Here is a 26,775-nt window from a genome sequence, read left to right as displayed (position 1 = left end):
AAGTGTCTATCGAGCAAAGATAGTCCTAAAATAATAGGGGAAAAATAATGCCATGGAGAAAAGTTTCTTGAGATTGAAAGAATAGGATTGTTTTTCATCTAGCAATTCCATCATTTCATTGTAATTTTAAAATTCTGTTTTATAGATTGACTCTCCAGTCAAGCTCCAGATGCGTTTGCTGGAATAGCCGTGACCTCCCCATGGACTCAACAAATGTATCACAAAATGGCATTGCTCACTGGGAACGCAGATCCTGAGTTCAGCTCCTACTCCTTCAATAACTTGGAAAACCTGTGTGAAGTGCAAACCAAGAAAGGATTCTTCTACAAAAAGGCCAAACTTCTGCACCCTGGGGAAGACTTGTGCTGCTTAGCCCGCCTGGATGACCGGACCAGGTTTGTGATCATCAACGTAGGCGGTATTAAATACAAAGTTCCGTGGACCACCTTGGAGAACTGCCCCTTGACCAGGCTTGGGAAGCTAAAATCTTGCAACAATTACGATGAGATCATGAACGTCTGCGATGATTATGACGTTAGCTGCAATGAATTTTTTTTTGACCGTAATCCTAGTGCCTTCAGGACGATCATGACTTTCCTGACAGCTGGGAAGCTGAGGCTCCTCAGGGAGATGTGCGCTCTTTCTTTTCAGGAGGAGCTCGTGTACTGGGGGATAGAAGAGGACCACCTGGAGTGGTGCTGTAAAAAGAGATTGCGGCAGAAAGAGGAGGAGGCAGCTGAGGCCAGGCTGTATGAAGGGGAGATGGTGTTTAGCGAAACTACGCCGTGTGCCTTCCAGGACAATAGCCGGTTGAGTTTGTGCATGCGAAAGCTCAGGGATATGGTGGAGAACCCCCACTCAGGGATCCCAGGGAAGATCTTTGCTTGTATTTCGGTCTCTTTTGTTGCCATCACTGCGGTCAGCCTCTGCGTCAGCACCATGCCAGATGTCAGAGAAGAAGAAGACCGGGTGAGTGCGACTTTCCTCAGAGTAAAGCGTGGTTTGCGTTGTTGTCTCCTCGGGGAAGGTGATGGGCAAAGTCACTCCAGCAGTCGTGCAGGTGTTGCGTTCGGTATTTGTGACGCCAAGGGCCGGCTTAATGTTTTGAATTCAAGTTAAGAGCTAACAGATCAGTTCTCCTTAAAGGTACTTTGAAATACCCCTTTGAATGAACTCTCACTGTACCCCGCTGTAAAAAAACACATCTCAAATATTTGGATGCTATAGCTGAGGTAAAGGGCAGGGAGGCTGAGGCAGCAATTCAACAGCAGAAACAAAGGAAATGTCCCAATTTTCAGACGTGCTCAGTATTCTCAAGTGTAAGCTGTGGATGCTCCATGCCCTTGAAAATCGAGTCGTATGGATATTTTGTTTATTCTGTAGTTCAACAGATTTCCTAAGGGTTTACTCCTTTGTGCAAGCAGTTCAGTTTCCTAGGATTAGCTGTATGTAGGGCAATGAGAACTCATCAGAAGATCGATAGAGGAGGACAGTCACGTTTTCATTAAATATGTGCTGAAATGCAATCTAAGAGGTTGGGGGACGACACGCTTTTCAAAGAGTTCATGGCCTCTTTAGTTTTGCTCAAATCCAAGCTTGACACTAAACGTTTGGGCTTACTCTCGAGCCCCATGGTCACTGGATGGGATTGTGAACTTCAGCTACTAAGACGGTCCTTCACCCCGCCAAGTTCTGCCTCTCAGCTGAAGGCGAAGGTCTTCTGAAAGCAGAACCCTTTGTGTGTGCCATCACCTGGGCGCCGAACGGCTCGTCGCTCGCTGCCGCTGGCGGAAGAAGAGAGCGGTCGTTCCCTGGCAGGAGGCATTTAGTGTTTTGTAGCGTTGGAAGTAAAAAGCATCCTGATGGAAAATGGGTCCAGCAGCTCCTGAGAGGCCCCAGGGTTTGGCTGAGTGCCTCACGTGTGGCTAAACTCACCCTTCCTTGCGAGGCTGTGCTCAGGTTAGATACCAGCTGAGTGGTTTGATTTGGGACCAGACTCACCCAGCAGCAGCCAGCAAAAAAGACATAAACCTTTGGTATGTCGTTAGATATCTGATTTATTTTAAGATCATTCTTTTAAAGGCTTTTCATGATCTAAAATTTGAGGGTAGCAGTACTGGCTGCTACTTAAAACTACGTTGTCCTAGTAATTTTTTTGAAAGATCATTTCCAAAACACGTACTCTAATTAACCAGCAGTGCTCCAGTATGCTGGAATTTTAAGCACAAGGGATGTTTTACTGTTGAAAACCGAGACGTATTTAGTGTTTAGATGTTCCTGGGTTGCTCTCAGAGCTGCCAGAGTTTAGTCCCTTTATATTTTTACTAATGATCTGAACATAAACAGGGACTCATAACAATAAGCTAATAATATTCGTTGAGCGGAGCAGGGTAATAATGAGGATAGAGCAAGCATATGGGAGAAGCCTGGATTTCTTGCTAAGGTGGGGGCATTAAAAAGAGCACGTTTTCGTAGTCAAACAGAAAATAGTACAATAAAGATGAATGCAGACTTCCTCTTGCAAAAGCAGAGAGTCCGATTCATGAAACGAGACTCTAAATAGGATTTAGGGCACAAGCAACTGAATGTAGGTTTGTCCTATTGCAGCATAAAGTCAGAAGGGTTAATGTGATCCTTGGATATCTAAGCTGGGGAGCAGCAGGTGGAAGCTGGAAGATGATTTTGTGCCTGTGTGTGGCATTGGTGAGACTGGCACTGGAATACCGCAGTTGGTTCTCACATCGATATTTTCAAATGGGGTTTTGAAAAATTGGAGAGGGTGAAAAAGCCTGTAAATATTAGACACCTGGAGAAAATGCCATACAATACGAAACTCGGAACATTTCAGTTTATGTAGGTTATCGAAAGGAGGGTGGGTGGATTAAGCAAATAAGTGGGTTTTATGGGGGGAGGAGAACCGTGTCATCTAAAAGACCTTGAAATTAAGCAGGGAGAGGATGCATGGTTAAAAGCTGAATCGTGATAAATTCATATGGGAAACCAGGTGCCAATATTTAATACCACAGTGACTAATTACTGAGGCAGACTAGGAAGAGAATGAGTGGGGTTTGTATTTTTTGATGTTTTCAGTTCAAAGCTCAGTGCCCTTCTGGAAGGCAGCCTTCAGCTAAACACGCTCCGCTTCAATCAGAAGTAAATTGCTGATTTCAGTTCGAGTTACAGAGGTGAAATGCTCGCAGTGCAGAGGAGATCAGAATAAATGATCCGATGTTTTTCCGTGCCCTTAAATTCTGAAGGCTCAGAGCTCCTGCAAAGAGGCTTCGTTCTGCCCTGTGCACGGGGAAGGTCTGTGGACGGGGCGGGAATGGTGATTTTTGGGACGAAGGTGGTTCTCTAGCACAAGGGCACAGGTGGAGGATCACTTCTTCCATAGCTTAGCTCATCCCCACCGTTCCTCGCCTGCTACTGCATCCATGCAGGTCAACACTCAGTATTCGAGTTGGAATTAGTCGTGCCAGGAGTCATACACAGCGAGTGATTTTGCTCCTGCCCAAATGGGTGAAAATATCGAATAACAGGTGTGGAGAGGAGAGAGCTCACGTGAATCCGACGCCGTGTTAATCATCCCGAGCCGTAGCCCTAGAACCTCATTTGAAATTCCTGCCAAGGGACAGCTCGTTGGTCTGGGTCTGCAGTCTCCTCACAAGCAGAAAACGTACGTGCATCCCTCCTGGCTAAGGAAGAAGCAAACAGAAATATTAATTCAAGGACGCGCCGTGCTCAGTGCGTACATTTTCCAGGCTCTCTGGCCGGCGTTGCTGTTGTTGGGGTTCCGTGTCGGAGCTGTCGGAGCTACTTTGGCTAACAAGCAGTGGTCTTTTCCTTGAGCTGGCCTTTTCCAGCAAACAGAAGCTTTGTGCCATTCCTATTACTGCTTCAGGGGAAGAGAGAGGAGCCAGTCAGGAAAAAATAGATGCTGGAGAGCCATTTTTCGTACCCCAGTCCTTTAATGTCATCTGAATGGACCAGCTGTTACACCCAGTGATGTCCTGCAGAAGTGCTAGTGACCTCACACAGATGTAAGCGTGGGACCTTAAAAGTTGGAAGTAGTTACCAAGTGGGTGAGGAAATGACTTTAGGTGCCTGCCTGTCTCTTTTAAAATACAGAAGATGAGTCAGTCATATGTGTCATACATTTTGTTGGCTTTATTAACTGCTCCAGATGTTCTAGATGACGGTGTCAATCCCCAGCAGTGCAGCAAGAGCGGGAAGGATGGCGTTCCCGTGTCCCATAGCTGTCTTGTTCTTACTAATGGTCACCCGGATTCACCTCGAGCATTACTCTTTTTTGGAAGTGGTATCTGTATTTCAGATGCTGCACAATTATCAATAAAGCTAACAAAATCAGGTCCTTAACTGCTTCTTACTTACCAATCTAGGACATGTATTTGTCTTGTCTATTTTTTTTTTCTCACTTGGCTTTTATTTACTGATTGAATTAAATAAAAACCACCAGTCTGGAAATGTGTATCATAGCTGCTTCCAGAAATTTCAGGAAAGGAACACTTCAAATGTACGAAGAAAAAAAAAAAAAACTGTGAAGAGAGTCAGGTTCTTTCATGTAAAGTTACAAAGCAATAATTAATTTCTAATTTCAAAATTTTCAGAATGGGAGATTTCTATGCAAGATCTAGGTTTAATGGTGAAAAGTCCCCTCTTAAGGAAAAATACTGCTGAGACAAAATCAGAGCAGGAGCCCTCAGGCACTGAGTTCTTTCAAGATGACCTCAGAAATGATCTCCAAGACATAAAAATAGCCAGAGGCTTAGAGTATCCTTAAGGTATTTGAGGCATATGATACCTTTAGGTGAGCTTCTCAACTCTCTAAACAAATGGGAGGCATCAAGTGACCCAAGGAAAGCAGCCAATACATCACAAGAGTCTTAAACCAGTTGGGGATACGTTACGGCAGAAGCTTTAACGACACAGAGCTGAACAACCAAAAGACACGGAGAGATTCAACTCAAAGCCAGATGGTCATCGTACCAGACTCTTCATTTTTTTCTTGGTGAAAGCAGAAATGTCGACCACTTCTATCTGAAGAAGAAAGCTTCTTTCTTTTGTTAGACAGTCTTCTGCGTCGCAGAAAAAAGGCGGTGAACTCAGAGATGAACATCAAGCATTTTGTCCTGATTCACAAAAGCATTTATAGGCCTGAGTCTCACTGAGCTCAATCATTTGTAGTTCCACAGTGTAAGATGGGAGAAGAATATCAGAGAGTACTTCCTTCTTCGCCCTGCTTTCTGAAGTATTGGGAAAAGCTGGGCTAATTAAAGATGCTGTGATAGGAAGTTACAGTTCAATAACCTTCAGCTGAAGAACGTTACAGCAAAGAGAGAGACTCATAAGTAATGAAGTTAATAATAGCTCATAAAGAAGCCTGAAACTATTTAACCTTCTAAGCCTAATTTACACACTGCGCTTCAACTGTCCTACTGGTGAGGATGGGGAATAGATAAATTGTGAAAGTGCGTTTTCAACAATCCTCGTGACTAAAGATTGTGTATAAATGTCTGAAGGGAGGGTGGAAAGAGGACAGAGCCAGGCTCATTCCAGTGGTGCCCAGTGACAGGACACAGGAGGTTCCCTCTGGACATCAGGAAACACTTTCTGGCTGTGAGGGTGACTGAGCGCTAGCACAGGTTGCCCAGGGTGGTCGTTCTGTCTGCATCCTTGGAGATGTTCAGAAGCTGTCTGGACACAGTCTTGGGCAACTAGGTGCCCCTGTTTGAGCAGGTGGAGGAGGCTGGACTAGATCACCTGCTGAGGTCCCATCCAACCTGAACCATTCCGTGATTCTGTGGTTGTAACTATGGATGTGTTGAGGTTTGTAACCTAAACAGGTGGCTAAATGGGAGGAAATACGGGCATTCAGGGCCTCAGTGTCTCAGAAATGCCAAACGTTTTGTTGAACGGAGGATATCATCTTGTCTCAGAGCTCTTGCAGTTCGAGGTACTTCTGGGTAGGGAAAACTGTCATTTTTACATTGAATCATGTACTTATTTCAGTGAAAAGTAACGTAAAGGAGTAAAATGGTAGTTATTGTTGGTGCTTTCTATCCTGAGATGGCACTCTGCTTGAGACTCTGGAATTAAGCTTTCCACTACGGGAGAGCTCGTTTTTAGCACTTTTCTTTCGTGACTGTTCAGCTGTTTTTCTGCGTGTGCTGCAGAGACCTTCTTGGTTTTAACTGAGAGCCCCACGTTTGTGATGCATGGGTGGTTTGTTTTCGTGAATGAAAGTCTTCGTAGAATTGCAGCTTCTGTTTTTCCTTTCTTTGTGGAATGAACTCTTCTAGAAATTACAACACAGTCAACATAAAATGTGTATTTAAAAAAAAAAACCTCCCTGCTGATATTACAGATAACTATTTATAGTATATAGGCGCCAAGGGTGACTTTTTATAAAAAGAATCATGGGAATTGGACTAACTAATTTCCCTGGGGATCTGCTGAGAATCTTTTACACCGTTCTCTCAGCTCTGCTGTTTAAACGCAAAAGCCATGACCTTTTAACAGTACCACCAGCGATGGCATCTGAACCTATCTGCCCATGTCCTCGTCCCCTACGCTGCTGGTTTGCAGTTTGTGTTTGCTCCAGGCACCTCGGGCCACAGCTGGCTGGAGGCTGGGGAAAGACCAAGGGCTCGGTGACAGTTGGCACCTGCCTTTTCTGCCACGCCAGGCACAAGGACGTTCCTGTAGACACGTGAGATTCGCGTTCACTCTCACATTCGCGTGCCCTTGCTTACGGGATGTAGGACTCAAAGCCCTGCAGAGCTGTGTTTTAACTAAAAGTGAGGTGTTTCTTGTTTTTTTTCTTTCATGAGCTTGAAGGAGATTTTCTGCTCCGATGGTGCTTACATCAAAATGATAACGCACAGCCCAAATCATGAGCTTTGGCAGCATCCCTTACCCACAGCTGTAGTCATCAGTAATGAGCCAAAGTTGGTGTTGTTTATGTGCTTGATCGACCTCGTGTAGTCTCATCACCCGTTCTGTGTAGTCCTGCATGTAGATTGTGAATGCTTTGGGACAGAATGTCTGAAACACAACGTCGGTGATCATCACCACATCCACAGCAGCGTGGGCAGCAGGTTGAGGGAGGGGATTCTGCCCCTCTGCTCTGCTCTCCTCAGACCCGCCCTGCAGTGCTGCGTTCAGTTCTGGAGTTCCCAACACAAGAAGAATGGGAATGGGAATGTTGAAATGAGTCCAGAGGAGGCCACAAAGATGATCTGAGGGCTGGAGCACCTCTGCTATGGCGGCAGACTGAGAGAGTTGGGGCTGTTCAGCCTGGAGAAGAGAAGGCTCTGGGGTGATCTTACTGCAGCCTTCCAGTGCCTGAAGGGGCTACAAGAAAGCTGGAGAGGGGCTTTTGACAAGGGTATGTAGTGATAGGACACTGAAAGAGAGGAGATTTCCATTAGATATAAGGAAGAAATTTTTTTGATGGTGAGGCATTGACACAGGTTGCCCAGAGAAGCTGTGGCTGCCCCATCCCTGGAAGTGTTCAAGGCCAGATTGGATGAGGCTTTGGGCAACCTGGTGTAGTGGAGGGTGTCCCTGCCCATGGCAGGGGGGTTGGAACTAGATGGTCTTTGAGGTCCCTTCCAACCCAAATCATTCCATGATTCTGTGATCATCATAACAAAAATAAAAATTACATCTACGCTGCTCCTCAGGTACATGGGCACGTTCCTCATGCCTCAGGCCGGGAGCTAGGTTTCTAAGCTAGGACATTTTGTTCTTTTCATAATTGAGACCAACTTAGTTCATGGAAGATGAGATTACTGTATGATATCCGTAGAGTCCAGAACTGAGGAGTAGCTGCAAAGTTCTGTGGTGCGAGTCTGTGTTATCATAGTGTGGTCTCCCAGCTCCTATCTGATGGTCAGAGAGATTTCTTGTGGGTGTTGCCTTTCAGACAGCTCAGGTTTGTCTGAAAGCAGTTGAAAGTAATGAGGTTTGAAAGATAAAAGTGATGTTGCTTCTGTGAGTCACATAGAGAGCTTTAAAATCATGGAGTCGAGAACCTCTGCACTGCTCCATCTAAACCTTAAATGTTGAGTTGTGGTGTTTTTAAATGATGCACATCTTTCATCTGACTCCTGTGGAATTTGAAAATACAAGACTAATGGCAAAATGTTCTTTGCAGATATCAAGAAGTGTGGTCATCATGTCCTTTGATCATTTTACTGGGAACCTTGCTTATCTGTGAACTATGTGAATGACAACAGTCCTTGATGTAAGAGAAACACACGTATTAATCTTTCCTTTAGCCTGGAGAAGAGGAGGCTGAGGGGAGACCTGATTACAGCCTACAAATACTTGAGAAGGGATGGTGGGGAGGTAGGGGAAGGGCTCTTTACATTAGTGTTGGGTGATAGAACAAGAGGAAATGGGTATAAGCTTAGTCAGGGGAGATTCAGGTTGGATGTTAGGAAGTATTTCTTCTCTGAAAGGGTTGTCAGCCACTGGAATAGGCTGCCCAGGGAGGTGGTTGAGTCCCCATCCCTGGATGTGTTTAAGAATAGGGTGGATGATCTACTTAGGGATATGGTTTAATGGGGATTAGGGACGGTTGGACTCGATGATCTCTAAGGTCTTTTCCAACCTAGAAATCTATGAATTTGTGGAGCTGAATCAAAATCTTTCCTTTGCTGGTTGTCCAGATCCAGCTGTTAACATTAGAGTGTGTCTTGGTCTCGGTATCTGTCTCTTACCTACTTTGGGTCTCACCACGGTGTCTTTTCTTGAGTTGCTTTTCCCAAGTAAAGGGAGAAATCCGTGTGGGACAAGGAGCTGCCCTGGAAGATTATGAGAAGGGTAGGTTACAATATAGGCTTTGGGAACCACCTGAGAGTCTCCACAGTGTTCTAGGCTGAAAAGTCAAAAACTGGAGGGTATTTCTCTGCACTGATAGCTTGGGGATGAGGCTAGAGCTGAGTAAGATAAAATTCCTGTTGGTTTGTTAATGGCTTTATGCTGTGCTAATGAACTCTTTCAGTCTACAGGAGATTGTCTCATGAATAAATAGCAGGCTCGGGTCTTCTTTTAAATATTGTATAAATATGCTGGAGTATAACATTAGGGATAAATAATTAAACAGCCAAGACTCTTCCGTAAAAGCATTGGTAACTTTGTCACGCTGTTAACTGATTTATGTTTGGTGCATTGTGGCTCACCCAGTAAAACAGGCTCCGTGTTTAATTTCTTTTCATAGAATCATAGAATGGTTAGGGCTGGAAGGGACCTTCAAAGGTCATCTAGTCCAACCCCCCTGCAAGGAACAGGGATATCTCCAACTAGATCAGGTTGCTCAGGGCCTCGTCCAACCTGGCCTTGAACGTCTCCAGGGATGGAGCATCCACCACCTCTCTGGGCAACCTGTTCCAGTGTTCTACAACTCTCATGGTAAAAAATTTTTTCCTAATATCCAGTCTGAATCTACCTCCCTCTATTTTAAAACCATTACCCCTTGTCCTGTCACAACAGGCCCTCCTGAACAGCCTCTCCCCATCTTTCTTGTAGGCCCCCTTGAGGTACTGGAAGACCGCTATAAGGTCACCCCAGAGCCTCCTCTTCTCCAGGCTGAACAGCCCCAACTCTTTCAGCCTGTTCTCACAGGAAAGGTGCTCCAGCCCTCTTATCATCTTTGTGGCCCTCCTCTGGACCCTCTCCAACTGGTCCATGTCCTTCTTATGTTGGGGGCTCCAGAACTGGACGCAGTACTCCAGGTGAGGTCTCATGAGGGCAGAGTAGAGGGGGAGAATCACCTCCCTCGACCTGCTGGCCACGCTCCTCTTGATGCAGCCCAGGACGCGGTTGGCCTTCTGGGCCGCAAGAGCACATTGCCGGCTCATATTGAGCTTCTTGTCCACCAGTACTCCCAAGTCCTTCTCTTCAGGGCTGCTCTCAATCCATTCTTCCATATATATTCAATCCATATTCTCTTTTAATATTTCTCTGGTTCCACCACCATAACTATCTACACCTACCAGTAGGTTTATTCTCCTGACTTCCAGGTAAATCAGACAGGGAGTCTCTGAAGCAACGTCATGATCATAGTTGCTTGGCTTCCAGTCCTCTTTGTAAAATTACTACAGCTACTCGGTGTAGCCTGCTCTGTAATATCCTGAGGGTACAGCGTAGCTTCTTTGCTCCATAAATTGCTCCACTGCCTTTTGCAAGAGAGCTTGTACTCTGTGGGCTGATTGAGTAACTGTCCCAGTGTTCTGAAAGAGAGAAATCTTTCATTTATTAGTAATAGAAATATCATCTGGAAATTTCATCTCAGAGCTCCGGGATATGTCACTATCAATTCTGGAGGCTTGGAATGAAAGAAAGCAACCAAATTTACATTTGGCTAGACCTCATCTAGCTAGGCTGAGGTAATGAGCTGATTAATGTGTACAGCACTTAGAAAAATTGCATTAAATCATTTAACATTATAAATGCCTACGTTTTCATTGCTTAAAATGCGGCAATATAGATGAAATGTAGACGTTTTTGAAATTGGGGACTTCTTGCAGTGTCTATGGAGACATTTAGATTCGAGACAAGTTAGAAGAGTGGTATAGAATTTAAAAAAAAAAAAAAGATTAAAATATTTTTTGCAATAGGTTTTTTAACAAAGACTTAAAGGACCGGAAGAAAACTACCAGGTTGTTGGATTTTCTAAAGGTAAGCATGGTGTTAGTTCCAAGTAAAACCATGAAAAAGACGGTGCTGAGTAAAATCAGCAACGTTTTTGAGGACAACAGCATAATTAATTCTAGTCTATGTAGAACAGTACTCATTAGTCATGCTTAGTATAATTTTTGTGAGGTTATAAAGTTTTCTGTAAAAAGTAACTTGTGATGTAGATACTTCTGTAAGATATATGAATTAGTGCCACACAAATAAAATAAAAATAATAAAAACGACATTCTTCAAAAAACTTACCTCCCTTATTAAATGTTTAAAAAATAGAAATTTAGATTAAATCTCGAAGTAGCAGAAAAACTAACATGAGACATCATCATCCAGTGACAGTGTATGCAGAAAGGCATGCCCAGAGCTCCGTAGGTCTTTCACCAGTGATTTGGGAGAAAATATAAAACAATTGTAAATGAAATTTACGGGTAGCACAGAAACGACGTGCTGGTTGGGGACTGGAATGGTCTGGCACAGTTAGCTGAGCTGATTTGAACACGGAGACGTAACTGCGTGTTTATCAGCAGAGAGTGCAACCTGGGAGCGTAGGGAGCCCAGGACAAAAGGTTCTTTTGGAAAGTGGGGTCTTGGGATTTAGAGGTGCTGGTGAGCTACGGGCTGTACGCGATTTCCCATCTGACGTGCTAGTTAAGAGGCAAAGCATGAGGCTTGAGATGCTGTGTCCAGATTGGTATCCATTAAGCAGGTGAGTTGGGAAAAAAGTTAAAAGAATTCTTTTAAATCTGAAAATTTTGCTTTATAGTGAGACACTAGAAGAGCTTTTAATGCAGTGAACAGCAGAATAAGAGAACGTCTGTGGATGTGAATGTAACTGGAACCTGCAGCTAGACAAACTCATGCTCTAAATAAAGCGTATTACAGCATGGGTGATTAACAATGGAAACGGTTCATCTAGAGATGCCTGAGTACGTCTCGTGTCGTTTTTAAATCTGCTCTCTCCGTCCTTCTAAACACTGCGTCTCAGCTCAGTTGAAACCGTGCGTGTGATTCATGAGCCACTCGGTGAGATCCTTCGGCTCTGCGCAGGATCAACTCAAGAGCCTTGTCTGGCCTTGCAGCTCGGTGAGAAATTCCCATCCCATCCCATCCCATCCCATCCCATCCCATCCCATCCCATCCCATCCCATCCCATCCCATCCCTGACTCGACTCGCTCATGCAGGAGGTGCCAGCAAGGATGCCGTACGGCTGGGGCTTCCTTGGCCCTCCTGTGTGTTCAGATGCAAAGTCATCCGTAAGATGAGATGAGCAGTTCGTAACGGTGATTAAATGCTAGGGCAGCTGGAAAGCCTCAGAAGCCTGGAAGCTTTCTGAACTGGAGTGACATGGCCCCGTGAAGGCATCACTTTGACCAAGGTGTCTTATCCAGGGCTGCCTGTGTGTGCAGGGGGTGCTCAGGGGCTGGGACACGGTACCGGTGAGGTTTAGTCCCAGGATTAGCTGCTGTTCACACACACACAATCCATTTCCCTCTGCTCCAGCTCGTTTTCTGAGCCCGGATACAAACAGGAAATAGAGAGAATAGTGTGAAGGTCCCAGCCATCCCATATGTCCTGAGCCACGTCGGAAACTTGGCACACAGGGTAGAGACGACGACGGAACGGAAATCGCAGCACCCTCCAGAAAGGTCCACGAGCTGGGCGTCCGTGGGCAGAAACGCGGATGATTTCTCCCAGTCTGCAGCCAGTCACCTCCGTAGCCAGGGAAAATACTGGGAAAAAAAATTAAGAGGACAAGAGGTCCACCTTTCCTCCAGCAGAAAAACCAGATACCCCTAACTTTTATAGCAGGGTTGCAGGAACCAGTAAAACTAATGTGGGTCAGTAAAGTAGAACCAGCGATGAGTGGGAGGCAGGAGGAGGAGAAGAGCTTCTAAAACAGGGCTTGGCAGGAGGGGAAAACTGGGGGGAATAAGAGGGAAAATACGCTTCAAAATGCTGTTAAGGCTGAGTTGTTCTTTTTAATACTGTTAGTGAGAGAGAGAGAGAACAAGACTGAGATTCTTTTTTTAGTGTGAGTCAAGCTTGAAGAGAAGAAGAAGAAGAAAGGAGGGCGCTGGGTTTAGGAGGACCACAGTTATGGACACTGTATATCTGCACGTAGCTGTGAGCACACCCAGATGCCACCACAGCATCAGCTTGTCCTGGGTGTTGGGTAGGTGTGAAGGTGGTGGGAGTGCCATTGCTTTGTAATGGCCCTGTCTCTCTTGGGCTGATCCTTTCAGAGGAATTTTTGGGGTCTGGGTGTCGGCATTCAGTTGTGGCTGCCCCATCCCTGGAAGTGTTCAAGGCCAGGTTGGATGAGGCTTTGGGCAACCTGGTGTAGTGGAGTGTGTCCCTGCCCATGGCAGGGGGGGTTGGAACTGGATGATCTTTGAGGTCCCTTCCAACCCGAACCATTCTTCCATGATTCTCCAGAAAGCAGGAGATTTGTGGATTTGCAAGGTAGCTGGGCTTCGTCACGTGAAAGCTCAGGATCAAGCGTTTGCTTAGATTTACAGAGAATGGTTTTTTTTAAAAAGCGTTGTAGTTTCCAAGCCTCGGGGGATATGATGCCTCTATCAGAGCTGGAAAAGAGAGTGGGTTGGGGACGAAGATTTCTAGTTCATGTGAAATCAGGGGAGAGGGGGACACTTGTCAGCAAGGAGGCTTCTGGCGCTTAAGTATTCTCTTGGGGTTGTTTTACTTTCAATTTCAGTGAAAAAGTGAGCCAAAACCAAGAAGAACATTCTGCAAATCTGGAAATAGAAAATTCCAAGGTGTTTTTGACTCAGAAGCACTAGGAACATCGGTGCTTCTAAAGTGAAGCTATTCTTTGGAGGACACCATTGCTTGGTGAACTCATCGTTGGTTTTTCTGTGGCTCTGGCAAACAAATCCTCTGCCATGAGCTGTTCCCTGAGGTCGGATCGTGCCTGATCCCAGTACAGCCGGCTGCGTGGGAGCCATGGACCATCAGCTGGGGACCATCCCTGCGGCACCGCATCCGGGCTGCGGGCGGACCTTGTGCAGCAGCCTCAGGGACTTTGCCTGCAGGTGCCTTAAGGCTGGTCTCCGGTGCCAAGACCTCGGTTACGTCGGGATTTCGAGTTCCGCGTTGTTGTTAACAAAGGGTTTGAGCGGACGCACGCAGAGGAACCCTTGAAACGCAGGACCCGAAGGGCTCGAGTGAAGAGGGCCAAGTGGAAAAGAGCAAAATTATCATTTCAGAAATGCCACGGCTTTAAAGTTTATGTAAGCGGTTTTGTACGCAATGCCTCCCGTCTTTGGGTCAGGTTTTTTCCTTGACATATACGTTTGACAGGGACATCTTCTCTATAGGGGGTACCGGGCAGCATTGAAACATCTTCCTTGCGAGTACCATGGAGCTGCTGACCACACAAAAACATCCAAAAACTGAGACGGTTAGAGGTGATGTGGCTTTTGACATCATCTGATGCCGGAGGGGGGAGACGGCGTCAAAGCCTGCGAGAATCGAGCGGAGAGTCGGAATTTCTTCTCGGCAGCCCGGAGGACAAAGGCAGGGTCATGAAGTCACTCGTCACACAGCGGAGAATTTTGTGGAGGCACAGGACAGGGAAGTGGCAGTGAAAGGGACCCCACGAGCCAGAGCAAAACCTTTCTGAAAGATGCCCGCAATTTTTAGACGGATCATACCGAGCAACGAGTGCAGCTGGATCTGAACTGCAGTGGCACCAGCTTTTCTTTTTGTAATTTTCCTTTTGCCAGAAGAACCTTTGGCAAAGGAAACGTTTCTCCAGAAGAAAGATACTGCGGTTGGCTTTTTGACAGCAAATTCCTATAAATCCTAGTGAAGGAGACTCACTTTAATTTGACTGCATTGAATTATGCACTGAGACCTTCCTTCATTTCTTTCCTTGTGCACTGAGTTGACAGTAGGATATGGCCCCAAAATCCTGTGCTGCTGCAGGTATTTTCCCCCACTCAAGTAATTTCTACATGGGGGGAAAAAAAAATCTACTTGCTGTTTGAAAGGAACACATATACACACGTAAATAAACATATACATCTTGTAAAGCACAACTGTTTCCGCATATTTTTATTATACCGCTGTTTTTTGTAATCAAAAGCCAAAGATATTGTTTGTTTAATGGCACGGTTATATGCACATTAAAAAAAAAAAAAAAGAATGTTAGTCTTTTAATACTAGAAGAGTGCCATGGGGGTGGTTGCCATTCATGCTATTTTTTTGTTTAGACCTCTAAAAGCCAAAAAGAAATCAAATTGTTGTGAAAACTAAAAAAAAAAAAAAAAAAAAGTTTTTCATTACAAGATGATGAAATCCGATTAGTTAGTGTGAGACCGAGCTGGTTTTCCTTACAAAAAGTAAAAAAGCAGTATGCAGTCGTTAATGTTCCTGGTCATGGCCATGAGTGGGAATAGTGCGATCTTTTTTGAGAACATACAGGTCTGGTACAGACCTGTTTTGGGCAGGATGCTCTCCAGGTCTCTTAGGACTTGTTTTTCTCTTATTCCAGTGGCTGATTAGTTCTTGATTGCTTTTTGCCATCTGCCTGTGTGTCTTTCTGCACGTTTTTGGTTTGTTTTCCCAAATGGAAAAAACCCTCAAAACACTAAACAGAGTTGCGGCATCCAGTTGGACTCGAATTTGTAGTTAAAAGTTTTAGAAAGAGAGAAATTAGTTTGGTTTTGTTTGTGGTTTTTTTTTTTACAATGCTGTAATCAAGGGGAAAAAAAAGTGCAGGGAAAAGCAGCTGCAGTGGAAAGAAGCAAAGCACAAAGAGCATGAAACACATTTTTGCTGTTCATGTTTTTGATTTCATAGAATCATAGAATGGTTTGGGTTGGAAGGGACCTCAAAGATCATCTCGTTCCAACCCCCCTGCCATGGGCAGGGACACCCTCCACTACACCAGGTTGCCCAAAGCCTCATCCAACCTGGCGTGGAACACTTCCAGGGATGGGGCATCCACAGCTTCTCTGGGCAACCTGTTCCAGTGCCTCACCACCCTCAATGTAAAGAATTTCTTTCTTATATCTAACCTAAATCTGCCCTCTTTCAGTTTAAAGCCATTGCCCCTTGTTCTATCACTACACACCCTTGTAAAAAGTCCCTCTCCAGCTTTCCTGTAGGCCCCCTTTAGGTACTGGAAGGCTGCTAATTTCACACGAAGATGATAATAGGTCATACCTAGATGATACTGAACCATGGTCCAGGGGACAGGAAGACATTTAATTACTGAAAAAAAAGGCCTCTGGCAGGTTAATTGAAGCACAGGTCTGTTTCCTAAAAGCTCGTTCATACCCTCTGATTCTCAGGACAGCCTTTGGACAGAGCCTGGCTCGTTCAGGTTGCCATAGGTTAACGATGATCCGGAGAAAGACCAGCGCTTTGCTGAAGATAATCATGCATTAGCTGTACGAGGGGCTCGTTTCATCCCGTTAAAATGAGCTCTGAAAGGAAAATTTCATTCCCTCTACTGAAAGGAAACATGAGCTGTCAGCTGTGGCCAGGGGGCAGAGTGGAGAAAAGCCAGAGCCCAAGGTCAGCTCTGGATGGAGCGCGGTCCAGCGTTCCGTTAGCGATGGGAAGGGTGGCAGTGTGGTTCTGCTGTGTTGGATGGCCTGGAGATACCTTCAGATCCCACCAAGCCTCTTGTGCTCGGCTGAGCTGAGGTCTCCCGGCTGCTCCCGCGCTCATGTTCATGATGTGCTTCTGCAGGAGGATCGGAGACACAAATAGCAAAGCTGGAGGTTTGTGAACCTACACAGGATAAATATGTCAGAGCGTGGGAGGGCAGATAGAGTCTTCCAAAAGTCATCTCCGCTGGGTCGTCCATTAAGGGGGGACAATTTTCACTCCTGTTTGCTCCCGCACCAAAACTCATACGCAGAAGGACTTTGGAGAGTTTCCTTTCCTAGAGCACTGGGGAATCAGGTGCCAAATTGGCTATTAAACGCCGTCATGTCTTTGTAGGTCTATTCCAAGGCTCAGTTCTCCATAGGCTTCACTGACTTTCCTTAAACATTTAAAGGCACAAAATTATATACGTGCACATGAGAATCCGGAACGCTTCCTGCCGGAGAGGTCTCCTAAGGCGAGCTGCAGCTTAGCTTCCGTACCTGGTGCTCCAAGTAGTCGTGCACCTTTCAGGGAAAGCAAATTTGCATGTTGGGGAAACTTCTTGCCGTTGCCGCCGTGTTGCTCCAGCCACAGCTGTTCTTGGGTGGGTTGGCTTCCTCCCATCTGAGCCGGGGCCGTCTGGGCACGTGCACGGACAGGCTCAGGAGCTGAGGATCACCCATGACCATTGCCCATGGGGTGGGATCAAGCAGGTCCTGATGAGAGATTCCCAGGCAGCAGGGCTCTGGGAATGCTGGGCAGTATCGACCCGATGGCTGGTTTCTCGGTGGTAAGGGGAGAAGTTGCAGTGGCACAGGCAGGGTCCTTCCATGGACTTTGTGAGCTTTGGCTCTGGCTCACAGAGCCAGATTTGTGTGGTGGTGTGAAAGTATCTTCTTGGTTCTGCCTCTGACGGGAGAGACCGACGGCTTAATTGTGCTGTGAGCGGAGCGAAGCCCCTAAAAATAAAATGCTTTGTGCTATGGTTGGGACAAAAATACTGATTTATGACCAAATTAGTTTGGTGAGGCAGATATAAATTAAGGTCCTTCTAGTCTTCACACCTATCAAAATTAGGTAGTTAAAGACAGACTATCTGAGCTACTGCACGAGGAAAACAAGATTTGTCCTTCCTCTCTGCAATATGTTTAAAATCTTGACGGCAATTTCAGTGGGACGAGTAATTTTTCTGTCTATAACAGCATGACCCTCCGGGAAGCAGTGGGAGGTACATCATACACCAACTGGAAGTGGAATGCAAAAAAAAATCTCGACATACCAGGCGCTACAACTTTTCATCGTGTTTAATCCAAGGGCCATAAACGCCAGCTCTGAGGATTCCTTTTCATGTTTTTTTTTTTTTTTTCCTGTTGACATCTCTGTAGTCATTGTCTCAATCTCTTCGTAAGCACGAAATGGGGAGGGTTCCTCAGCTTTTGGGTTGTCGTATCGAGGTGACACAAGGCTGTACGCTCGGTGTGACGACGCGGCCAGCAAAAGGCAGCTGTTGTGAGCGGTGGGCACAGCTGTTTGGAGATGTGCCAAGTTCTCAGCTTCTGCAGGGATGGAGCGGGGACCAGCTCAACGCAGCCTCGCCACCCTCCAGGGGTGCTTTATTGCCGTAATTTAGCGTCGGCGAGCCCAACGAGGTGTCACGTCGGTCCCTAATACCTGTTGCATCCACACCCCACTGCCACGGGTGGGTTCCTACACGCTTACAAGAGTTTTCCTGCACTGTCCAGAGTCAAACTGGCTCACCAAATAAATATATGCTTCCCGTAAATAAATATGCACTTGCATTCCGCTCGAAGTCCCCGGAGCATCGGCGCTTTTACGTGGGCATTCACAGAGGAAACAGCACTAGCCCTATAATTGTCCACATCAAAATCTGTTTATTTAGGCAAGCTGATTATTATCCAGCTGGAGTTATTCACAGGGGTGTGAACCAGAAGTCCTCTTTATTTTCCGCTGAGCGAGCCTGCGGGGAAGAGCTCCTCTTCCAGGGCCTCAGGAAGCTTGGGGAGGGCATCGTGGTCATGAGTTGGAACACCAGAAATATTCTGTATTCTGTGAATACCAGACCATAGATGACTCCAAGCAGGTAACATAAAATGCTGTAGGTGTTTATGGGCCATTTATAAGCAATTTATTATGGATCAAGAAGGGAGGGAGGGATCACCCATTTATTAAAATCCATGAATCCTGTACTAATCCTCCCTAAAGTGTGCTAAAGGCTGGGTTAGAAATGAGCAGTGGGCTGCCTGGTCAACAGCTGGTACCATCACATCAAATTCTTGGCAGCCTCAGCATACTCTTGAGCATCGTTGACCTGTCCTGCAGCCAAGCTGGTAGCTCTGGGTTTAGTGACCTGTTCCAGCCGGTCTTAGCAGCGATGATTTTGCTTTGGTCCCTCACAATCCGTAACGATTTCACGGGGTGCTTTGTTTTAGGAACTGCCACTGTTTCTTTCATTCGCCCCCTGGCTAAATCCTTTCCTTCCCCCTTTTCTGTGTTTCTCGCTCCTCTTCTCCGCAGGGAGAATGCTCACGGAAGTGCTACGACATCTTTGTGCTGGAGACTGTGTGCGTGGCCTGGTTTTCCTTTGAGTTCCTGCTGCGGTCCATCCAGGCGGAGAACAAGTGCGCTTTCCTGAAGACCCCGCTCAACATCATTGACATCCTGGCCATCTTGCCTTTCTACATCTCTCTCATCGTGGACGTGGTCTCCACGAAAAACAGCAGCAAGCCCGGAGGGGGAGCTGGGAACAAGTACTTAGAACGAGTGGGCCTGGTGCTGCGCTTCCTGCGGGCTCTGCGCATCCTCTACGTGATGAGGTTGGCACGGCACTCGTTGGGGCTGCAGACGCTGGGGCTCACCGTGCGCCGGTGCACCCGGGAGTTCGGGCTCCTCCTGCTCTTCCTTTGCGTCGCCATGGCCCTCTTCTCGCCGCTGGTCTACTTGGCTGAGAGCGAGCTGGGAGCCAAGCAAGAATTCACAAGCGTCCCCACCAGTTACTGGTGGGCTGTCATCTCCATGACAACTGTTGGCTATGGGGACATGGTTCCTCGTAGCATCCCCGGACAGGTGGTAGCCCTGAGCAGTATCTTGAGTGGGATTTTGCTGATGGCTTTCCCAGTCACGTCCATCTTCCATACCTTTTCCCGTTCCTACAGTGAGCTGAAGGAGCAGCAGCAACGAGCGGCAAGCAGGCAGATGCGCCAGCTGGAAGAGAGCACCAAAGCCCCAGGTGGTGACAGCACACAGGGGCTTGGCGTCATGTTCCCACTGGATGCTGCTGGGCAGGAGGGTCAGCCTGCGGTGGACTGGGGAGCCAAGAGAAGTTGTTGACACTCAACAGCTGAAGATATATGTTGGCAGCCCAAGAAGGGGGAGCCCGCAAGAAGTGGACAAGAGGAGGTCAGTTCTGCAAGAAGAACCTCCTGAACCGCATAAACGAGGGGCAGACACACACACAAGGTTGTCCCTAATGACCAACTTTTGATCTTATGGGCCTTCTGAAAAGTGCCCCTAGAAACTCTACCGAGCGCAGCTCTGCTCCATCGCTTTTTGTAGGGCTTTTCTTTTCTATGGAACGAGTATTTTTGGCAACCTGCAAGGAGCAGTGGTTGAACGTAGCCAGGCAGGAGAACGCAAAGGCCAGTGCTGGGGTGCCAGCTCCCTGCTCGGTGCCGCCCCATGTGCCAGGGGCTGAAGGAGGGGGCTGCGCCACGCACAGTGGGGTTGTTTTGGCAGCTCCACCAAGGAACACAAACCTGAGACAAGCCAAGGGGTGAGGACAAGAAAAGGGCAGGAACATCCTTTCAGCTTTCCCCGGGGCCGGGTTGTGTCTGGTTTCCAGCCCCAGCTGCCCACTCTGGCGCGGGTGCCCACGCGGTGTGCATTACGTAGTAAATACACATATTAGGTGTTCAAGGCCAGGTTGGATGAGGCTTTGGGCAACCTGGTGCAGTGGAGGGTGTCCCTGCCCGTGGCAGGGGGGTTGGAATGAGATGATCTTTGAGGTCCCTTCCAACCCAAACCATTCCATGATTCTGTGATTCTATATTGACCACCCTGAGCTTCGTGTCTTAGCCCCATGGCAGAAATACACGTAGACAATCTTCCTGACTGTGGTACTGAATGTTAACATGTTTTTTTTTTCTCCTTTACTAACAGTTGAATACGACGAGTACCTTTACAGCTCACGCCATTGCTCTGTTTTTCCGTTAACTCTTTCCATCTCCCGCGCGTCAAAAAAATGTGTTTAACAGGTGGCTAAACCTGAACTACGCGCGGCTCAAGAAGAGGAGGGTGATGTTCAACCAGCCCTGCGTACTCCTCCTCGGCGGCGGTGGCTGCGGTCGCGTGCGGACAGGAGTGGTGGGAACCCCGTGGGGTCGATGAGGTGCCTTCAGTGGGCTCTGGCAGCTCAGATTTAAGTCAATTTAAAGGGAAAATGAACCCTGTGGCGGTGTGGGCATGTTTGTTTCCCAATTACAGCCCCCTCCCCGCAGCAGCCGTGTAGCTGCTCCAAGTGTGGGGTCTTTTGGTGCCGCTCCCGCGGGTGGGATGTGATCCCGGGGTGGAGGGAAACGGAGCGCAACTGCCTCTTGTACCTACACCCCCTTGCTACTAATGCCATGCACGTTCTCCTCCTGCCACAAAGGGAACGAAAGCTGATGTACTGACGGTGGGATTTGTCGGGTTTGGGGTTTTTTTTCGCCTCAGCACACGTCGTAACACCAACCCTACATTAGCAAACGCGCCATTCCTTATAGGAACGCAGCAAGGGAAAATAAAAGTTACGCTTTATTTTAATAAAAATTAGAAGCTTTGTTGCTGAACGCTCGCCTCTGATGATTTGGGGGCAAGGGGGGAGGCAGTGTCTGGCCGGGCTGTGAAGCCATGTGTGCTGATGCTGCAGCCAGGGGTACCATCCCACCGCTCCTCCCTGGCCGGGAGCATCCCCGGTGCTGCTCCTGCGCAGCCGTGCCCAGGACAGCTGGCCCCGAGCAGGGTCCTGGGGCTGGGTACTACGTTTTGTTGCTCAGCTCGGAGCAACCCGTGCGTTACACACAGTGCTGCGAGCGAGGGGGGCAGCAGAACTGGGGCTCCAGACCCACAGCTGTATGGTCCAGACCCACAGCTGTATGGTCCAGACCCACAGCTGTATGGAACGACGAGCAAAAGGAACGCAGCCCCACGGACCATCCTTCACGTCCGTGCCCTGTGCCAGGCAGAGGGTGCCTGGGCTGACTCAGGCTCCTGGCAAAGCAATTCCAGTACTGGGCTGCTGTGACTCATGAGGGATTTTTAATTTATTTTTTTTCTAATCCCGATGGCAAGCATTTCCTGCATTAAGGTTTATTAAGGTTTGGCATCAGAGGGAACAGCTTTGCAGCCGGCTAAATGCAAACCAGCAAAGCGTGGCACGGGGCTGCGGTGCGTTTTATGGTGGTGGTGGAGTTCTCAGTCTTCTCTCGGGACCCACCAGATTCACCACCTTTCACTGTGCTTTGGTTCACGCTGTTCAGAGCTGGTGTGAACGCAGTGGTTGTGGCTGGTGGGCACAGAGGGTGCAGAACACATCACCTCCGGCTGTAAGGCCCACAACCGAGCATCAGCGTTGGCTCATTCTTAGCAGAGCCACGCTGGACTAGCCATCCTTGCAGCATGAAGAGCTTCATGCTCATGGTAAGAGGGCTGGAGCACCTTTCCTATGAGGACAGGCTGAAAGAGTTGGGGCTGTTCAGCCTGGAGAAGAGGAGGCTCCGGGGTGACATTATAGCGGTCTTCCAGTACCTCAAGGGGGCCTACAGGAAAGATGGGGAGAGGCTGTTCAGGAGGGCCTGTTGTGATAGGACAAGGGGTAATGGTTTTAAAATAGAGGGAGGTAGATTCAGGTTGGATATTAGGAAAAAATTTTTTACCATGAGAGTTGTAGAACACTGGAACAGGTTGCCCAGAGGGGTGGTGGATGCTCCATCCCTGGAGACGTTCAAGGCCAGGTTGGACGAGGCCCTGAGCAACCTGATCTAGTTGGAGATATCCCTGTTCCTTGCAGGGGGGTTGGACTAGATGACCTTTGAAGGTCCCTTCCAGCTCTAACCATTCTATGATTCTGTGATTCTATGGAGCTAGCAAGTCACCATGAACAAACGCCGCTTTTGGCCCCACAGCATGAAAACATCATCACCAAGACACCCAACTGTGGCTCAGCAGCTGTGCAGGAAAAACGGGCTGATGACACACACCGAATTATTGCCGTCCTCCATCAAGTTTCTATTGTCCTACAACAGCGAGGGCTTTGTGTTTTCAAAAGGCACATAATTAATTCCAGCAGGCACAGAGTTTTAATAAAGTGACAAAACCCACTCATCATGCCTGTTAGTCAAGGCCTGGCTTTTAATAAAGTTTCATTTTATCTATTGAGATGACAGATGAGGAAACAAATATAAACCAGGAACCTTTTCAACAAATTATTTTTGGAAGCTGTATAAAGCTGCGCTGCACGCATTGCCAGACGGAAGAGACACCCAGAGGAGAGTGAGTTTCACCCAACATTGTTACAAGTGATGCTTATTTCTTTTGATCAGCTGCTGGAGAAGCGTTGGGTTTGTTGGGTATGGTGGTTTTTTTTTTCTTTGACACAGTACACACATGATTTAAGGCCATTTCTCTCTGACAATAATAAATGCTACACCGCTGGCATGCATGCTGATGCCAGCAGGTAGTTATTTGTGTTTCTTTGAACCATAATCTAGCGCTTCATGGTTGTAGCACGTTGGTTTTGGGCCAAGGAAGAAGAAATTCCTCTCTGGTATGGGACAGTGACTCACGACGCGTGTGAGTCAAAGCCACCTCTTCTACACAGCCATCTCGGTGGCAGCACCGTGGGCCTGGACCTACAAATTCTGGCAGCTGGCAACAATAATTATCCAAAAAACCATAACTATGTTTGAGAGCTGAGGAATGCGGTAACTGGTAAAGGGAGAGAGTTAGAGGGAATGGCACAAACACAACTCCTTCTGCTCCTGTGGCACGTGGGCACAACCATCTCCCACCTGATAGCAACCTCACTTAAGAAAAAGCGCTAATGGTAAGAAAATCATGACACTGGTATCGTCCCTTGGCAGTGAGATGGACAGAGGTCGGTGTCTCACCCTGATGGGACCAGAATAGGCATGGTCTATGGCAGCCTCACAGCAGGTGCTTCACGGGAGCAAATATCAGTGGATAGCATAGGAAGTCGTGGGCGGCAGAAGAGGAAAGAGGCAGATGGAGGGGCTAGTGGACAGAGAAGTCCATCATGGTTCTGCTGGCCCATCTGAGGCTGAGCAAAGCCCCTCAGTCACCCAGCACCTAGAAGAGCCAAATCCACGTAAAGTGGAACGCAGGAGGGGCAGGACAGGGGTCTGGAAGGCCTAAGTCTGTGTTTGCTGTCGGGGCATTTCCAGATGCTGATGTCCGCTCCCGCCCTGGCTGCTTTACGAGGTATTTACAGGAAGGGCTGCCCTTGCTCCAGGGGAACCTCACAGTTTGTTCTAGTCCGTGGCTCTGTATTTACTGCTCTTGGCACAGGTATCCAGCCAGTGTGTTTATTTACTGGCTTATGGTCAACTCAGACATTCCCGTCTTCTTTCCGTTACGGAAAGCCACCGACAAAGCTGTCGGTCATGTCCTCAAAGCTGTCCTGGCACTCAATGCTGCACAAAGGATCACGACCAAATTTGACAGATGGCACCTGTGGGCCAACTTCTGCTTTACTACCCAGTGCCAAAATTGAGCTTTGCCTTTTTGTCTTAAAATGTTTTTAATTGCAGGTATGCTCATGAGGGTAAGTTTACCCCAGGGTGGGTGGGAGAGCAGAGGACAGAAATCCAGACTCCCTGGCACGCGTCGTGACCTCGGGACAATTGATGCCTTGTGCTTACTCGCCCATCGGGAGGACAAAGCGCAGGAATTATTCCTCTAGACAATCCTCTAGACAAGATAAGCTATAGTAAGAGTTAAGAAGCACGCCTCATATCTGAATAAACCAAAGCAACACCACAATTTTTATATAATAGGTAATTTTTATTTAAAAAAACATTGCAACTGACAGAGAAAATAAACTCCATGAAACGTGCCGTACATTCAGAGATGTATTTGAAGTAATTGATTTCTTATTCGCTGAGGTGATCATTGATACAGATACTTCCTGACAATTAAAGAACAAAACCAAAGTTCTGCAACATTTTGTCCCTAAAAGTATCTTGCAAGATGAAGTTCAGGAGTTCCTGGCCAAGAGTCCTACCTTGCAGAATGCCACATACAGAAGATGACTTTAGACACGGTGTCACTGGCTTCTCTCCCAGCGTTTGCAGCTCTGGTGTGACTGAGCCTGGTCTGCAGAGCTCGCTGGTGTGCGTACTGCTGACAGAGTGGAGAAACTGCCCAGAGAAGAGTCCCAAAAGGAAAAAACAAGTTTTACCCTCAGTAATACCTGCAGTTCAAAGCCAAAGAGGCGGCCAAAAGTGTGTACTCCCCGGTTAAGCTATAGCATACAGAAGTATATATCTTAAGAGCCATTTATTCCTTAGATCCCCGTTTCATAGAATATTAGAAAAAGACCACCATATACAAAAATCTTATCATTGCAAGTTATTAAAAAAAAAAACCACTTCAGACCATTAAAACACACAATTAAGTGTTTGTTTGCATACAGTAGAAATACAATCCTCATTAAAGCAGCGTACCAGAGAAGCCAGTTGTTAAGTTTTCAATTAAAAAAGACAAGAGCCCAGATGTTCCTCTAACGCAACCAGAACTCTGGAGAAAGGAGAGGAACGGAACATTCACAGTCTGCCGTGCCAGGGACATCCTCTGTGTAAGGTCACTTCAGGCCTCGAAGAGTGCGGGATCCAACGGAGAGCGCGGAACAGCTTTACGCAGCGCAGATCCCACTGGATCTGCTGGGGCAGGAGGGATGTCCCAAGGATGCCCCCTCCAAAGGGCCGCGCAGCCCGGTCCCAGGGCAGGATTCTGCCCTCCGCCACCGGCACGGCAGCTCCCAAACCAAACGGCACGTGCAGCCGGAGCCCCGATGTCGGCCTGGGGAGCGAGAGGGGCACGAGTCTGTGCAGCAGCACAGGGACAGCTCTTCCCTGTCCTCTGGCAGACATGCCCAACCGAGCGTCACGCAGCCTCTGCTGGCGTGTCCCCTCCAGGGGACAGTTTGCCACCGACGGAGACAGTCCAGACTCAAACAATGAGGTTCAACCTCAGGCTTCCAGTCATCCGTAAGAAAACACAAGGGCTAATCTTGGAGAAAAAATGCTTCTCAAATCTCTGTCCCAGCTCGAACCCCTGTGGTCGGATGGGACTCACCCAGGAGCAGGGAGTCTCATGGAGGAGAAGGCAGCGCAGGCAGAGCTGTTCCTGGGTCCGAGCATCGTGCTACCACCACCTTGTACCAACTGGGGCGGGTACCGCTCGCTCGCCGCCCGCGGCGGGTCCGCACCGCCAGCAGCTGCTGGACACGCGTGGCTCTCCCGAAGGGCACGGAGACCTGTGCTGGCCAACAGCCCCTACAGACAGCAGCCACGTTTCTAAAGCAACTCTCCGCTCTTTCAGCTTTCTCAGCACCTCTAACCACAGGCTGCTGATTTTTCCAAGAGCCTAGAAGGTCTTAAGCAACAGAAGAAGGAAAATGTGGACTGCTTCCTTGTTGTGTCAATGCAAGGAACACCCCAAAACATAAACTGGTTCTTGTTTGGCATTAAACGTGAATCTCAGCCTCAACGAGTCAAGCTGTCATACTAGTCCTACCCTGTAGGACACAGCTTTTTCTCTGCCTCAAACTTTTTCACTTCCCTTCTGAAGCAATGGAAATGGAGCTGCCCCTCCTTTTGCGGCTCAATCACCATCCAGAAATACTCGCCTGGCAATGCTGGCAACACACCTCTGCTGGCGCCTTGGTTGTGAAAGACACCCTCCAGCCCAGCTCTGTCCTGCGCACCGCTGCGGGAGCAGCATGGCACCCCAAGCGCAGGGCAAGCTGCTCCCAAACCTCCTCGTTTCAAAGCACGACCACCCAAGTGACCTGCAGCCTTGTTAGCCTCTGCTTTTGGCCAACCCCTTGACTGGCTGTGCCCGCTCCAAACGTGGCTCCAGCATCATCCACGCTCAGACCCGCTTCATCATCGCCTCGACGTGTCTGCCTGCCACGCCGATCCCGCAGGGGTGAGCACCTGCCCTTCATTTCTGGCTGCTCACCTCATCGCAGGGCCTCCTGCCATCACCTTCTCTGCTCATCAGACACAAAAGAGAAAGCTCCTGTGTTTGCTCTTCAATAATTCTTCCTACGTTGTGGAGATCCTGGATGCTAACATATACCACAAACTTCCTCCCAATATACAGACTGCATATTGTATAAATAGGTGAAAGTTTCA

General features: G+C 47.7%; 1 protein-coding gene across 1 annotated transcript; it reads left to right on the top strand.

The window, feature by feature from the left end:
* Positions 1 to 213: 213 nt before the first annotated feature.
* KCNG2 (potassium voltage-gated channel modifier subfamily G member 2) lies at positions 214 to 19,690 on the top strand. The gene is made up of 2 exons (XM_009992618.2): positions 214 to 969; positions 18,878 to 19,690. The coding sequence occupies exons 1-2, from the start codon at positions 214 to 216 to the stop codon at positions 19,688 to 19,690; spliced, it is 1,569 nt and encodes a 522-aa protein (XP_009990920.1).
* Positions 19,691 to 26,775: the final 7,085 nt, after the last annotated feature.

Source organism: Tauraco erythrolophus, chromosome 7 (assembly GCF_009769465.1).
Source record: "Tauraco erythrolophus isolate bTauEry1 chromosome 7, bTauEry1.pri, whole genome shotgun sequence".
Taxonomy (NCBI): Eukaryota; Metazoa; Chordata; class Aves; order Musophagiformes; family Musophagidae; genus Tauraco; species Tauraco erythrolophus.
This window is presented reverse-complemented; position numbering and strand designations above follow the sequence as displayed.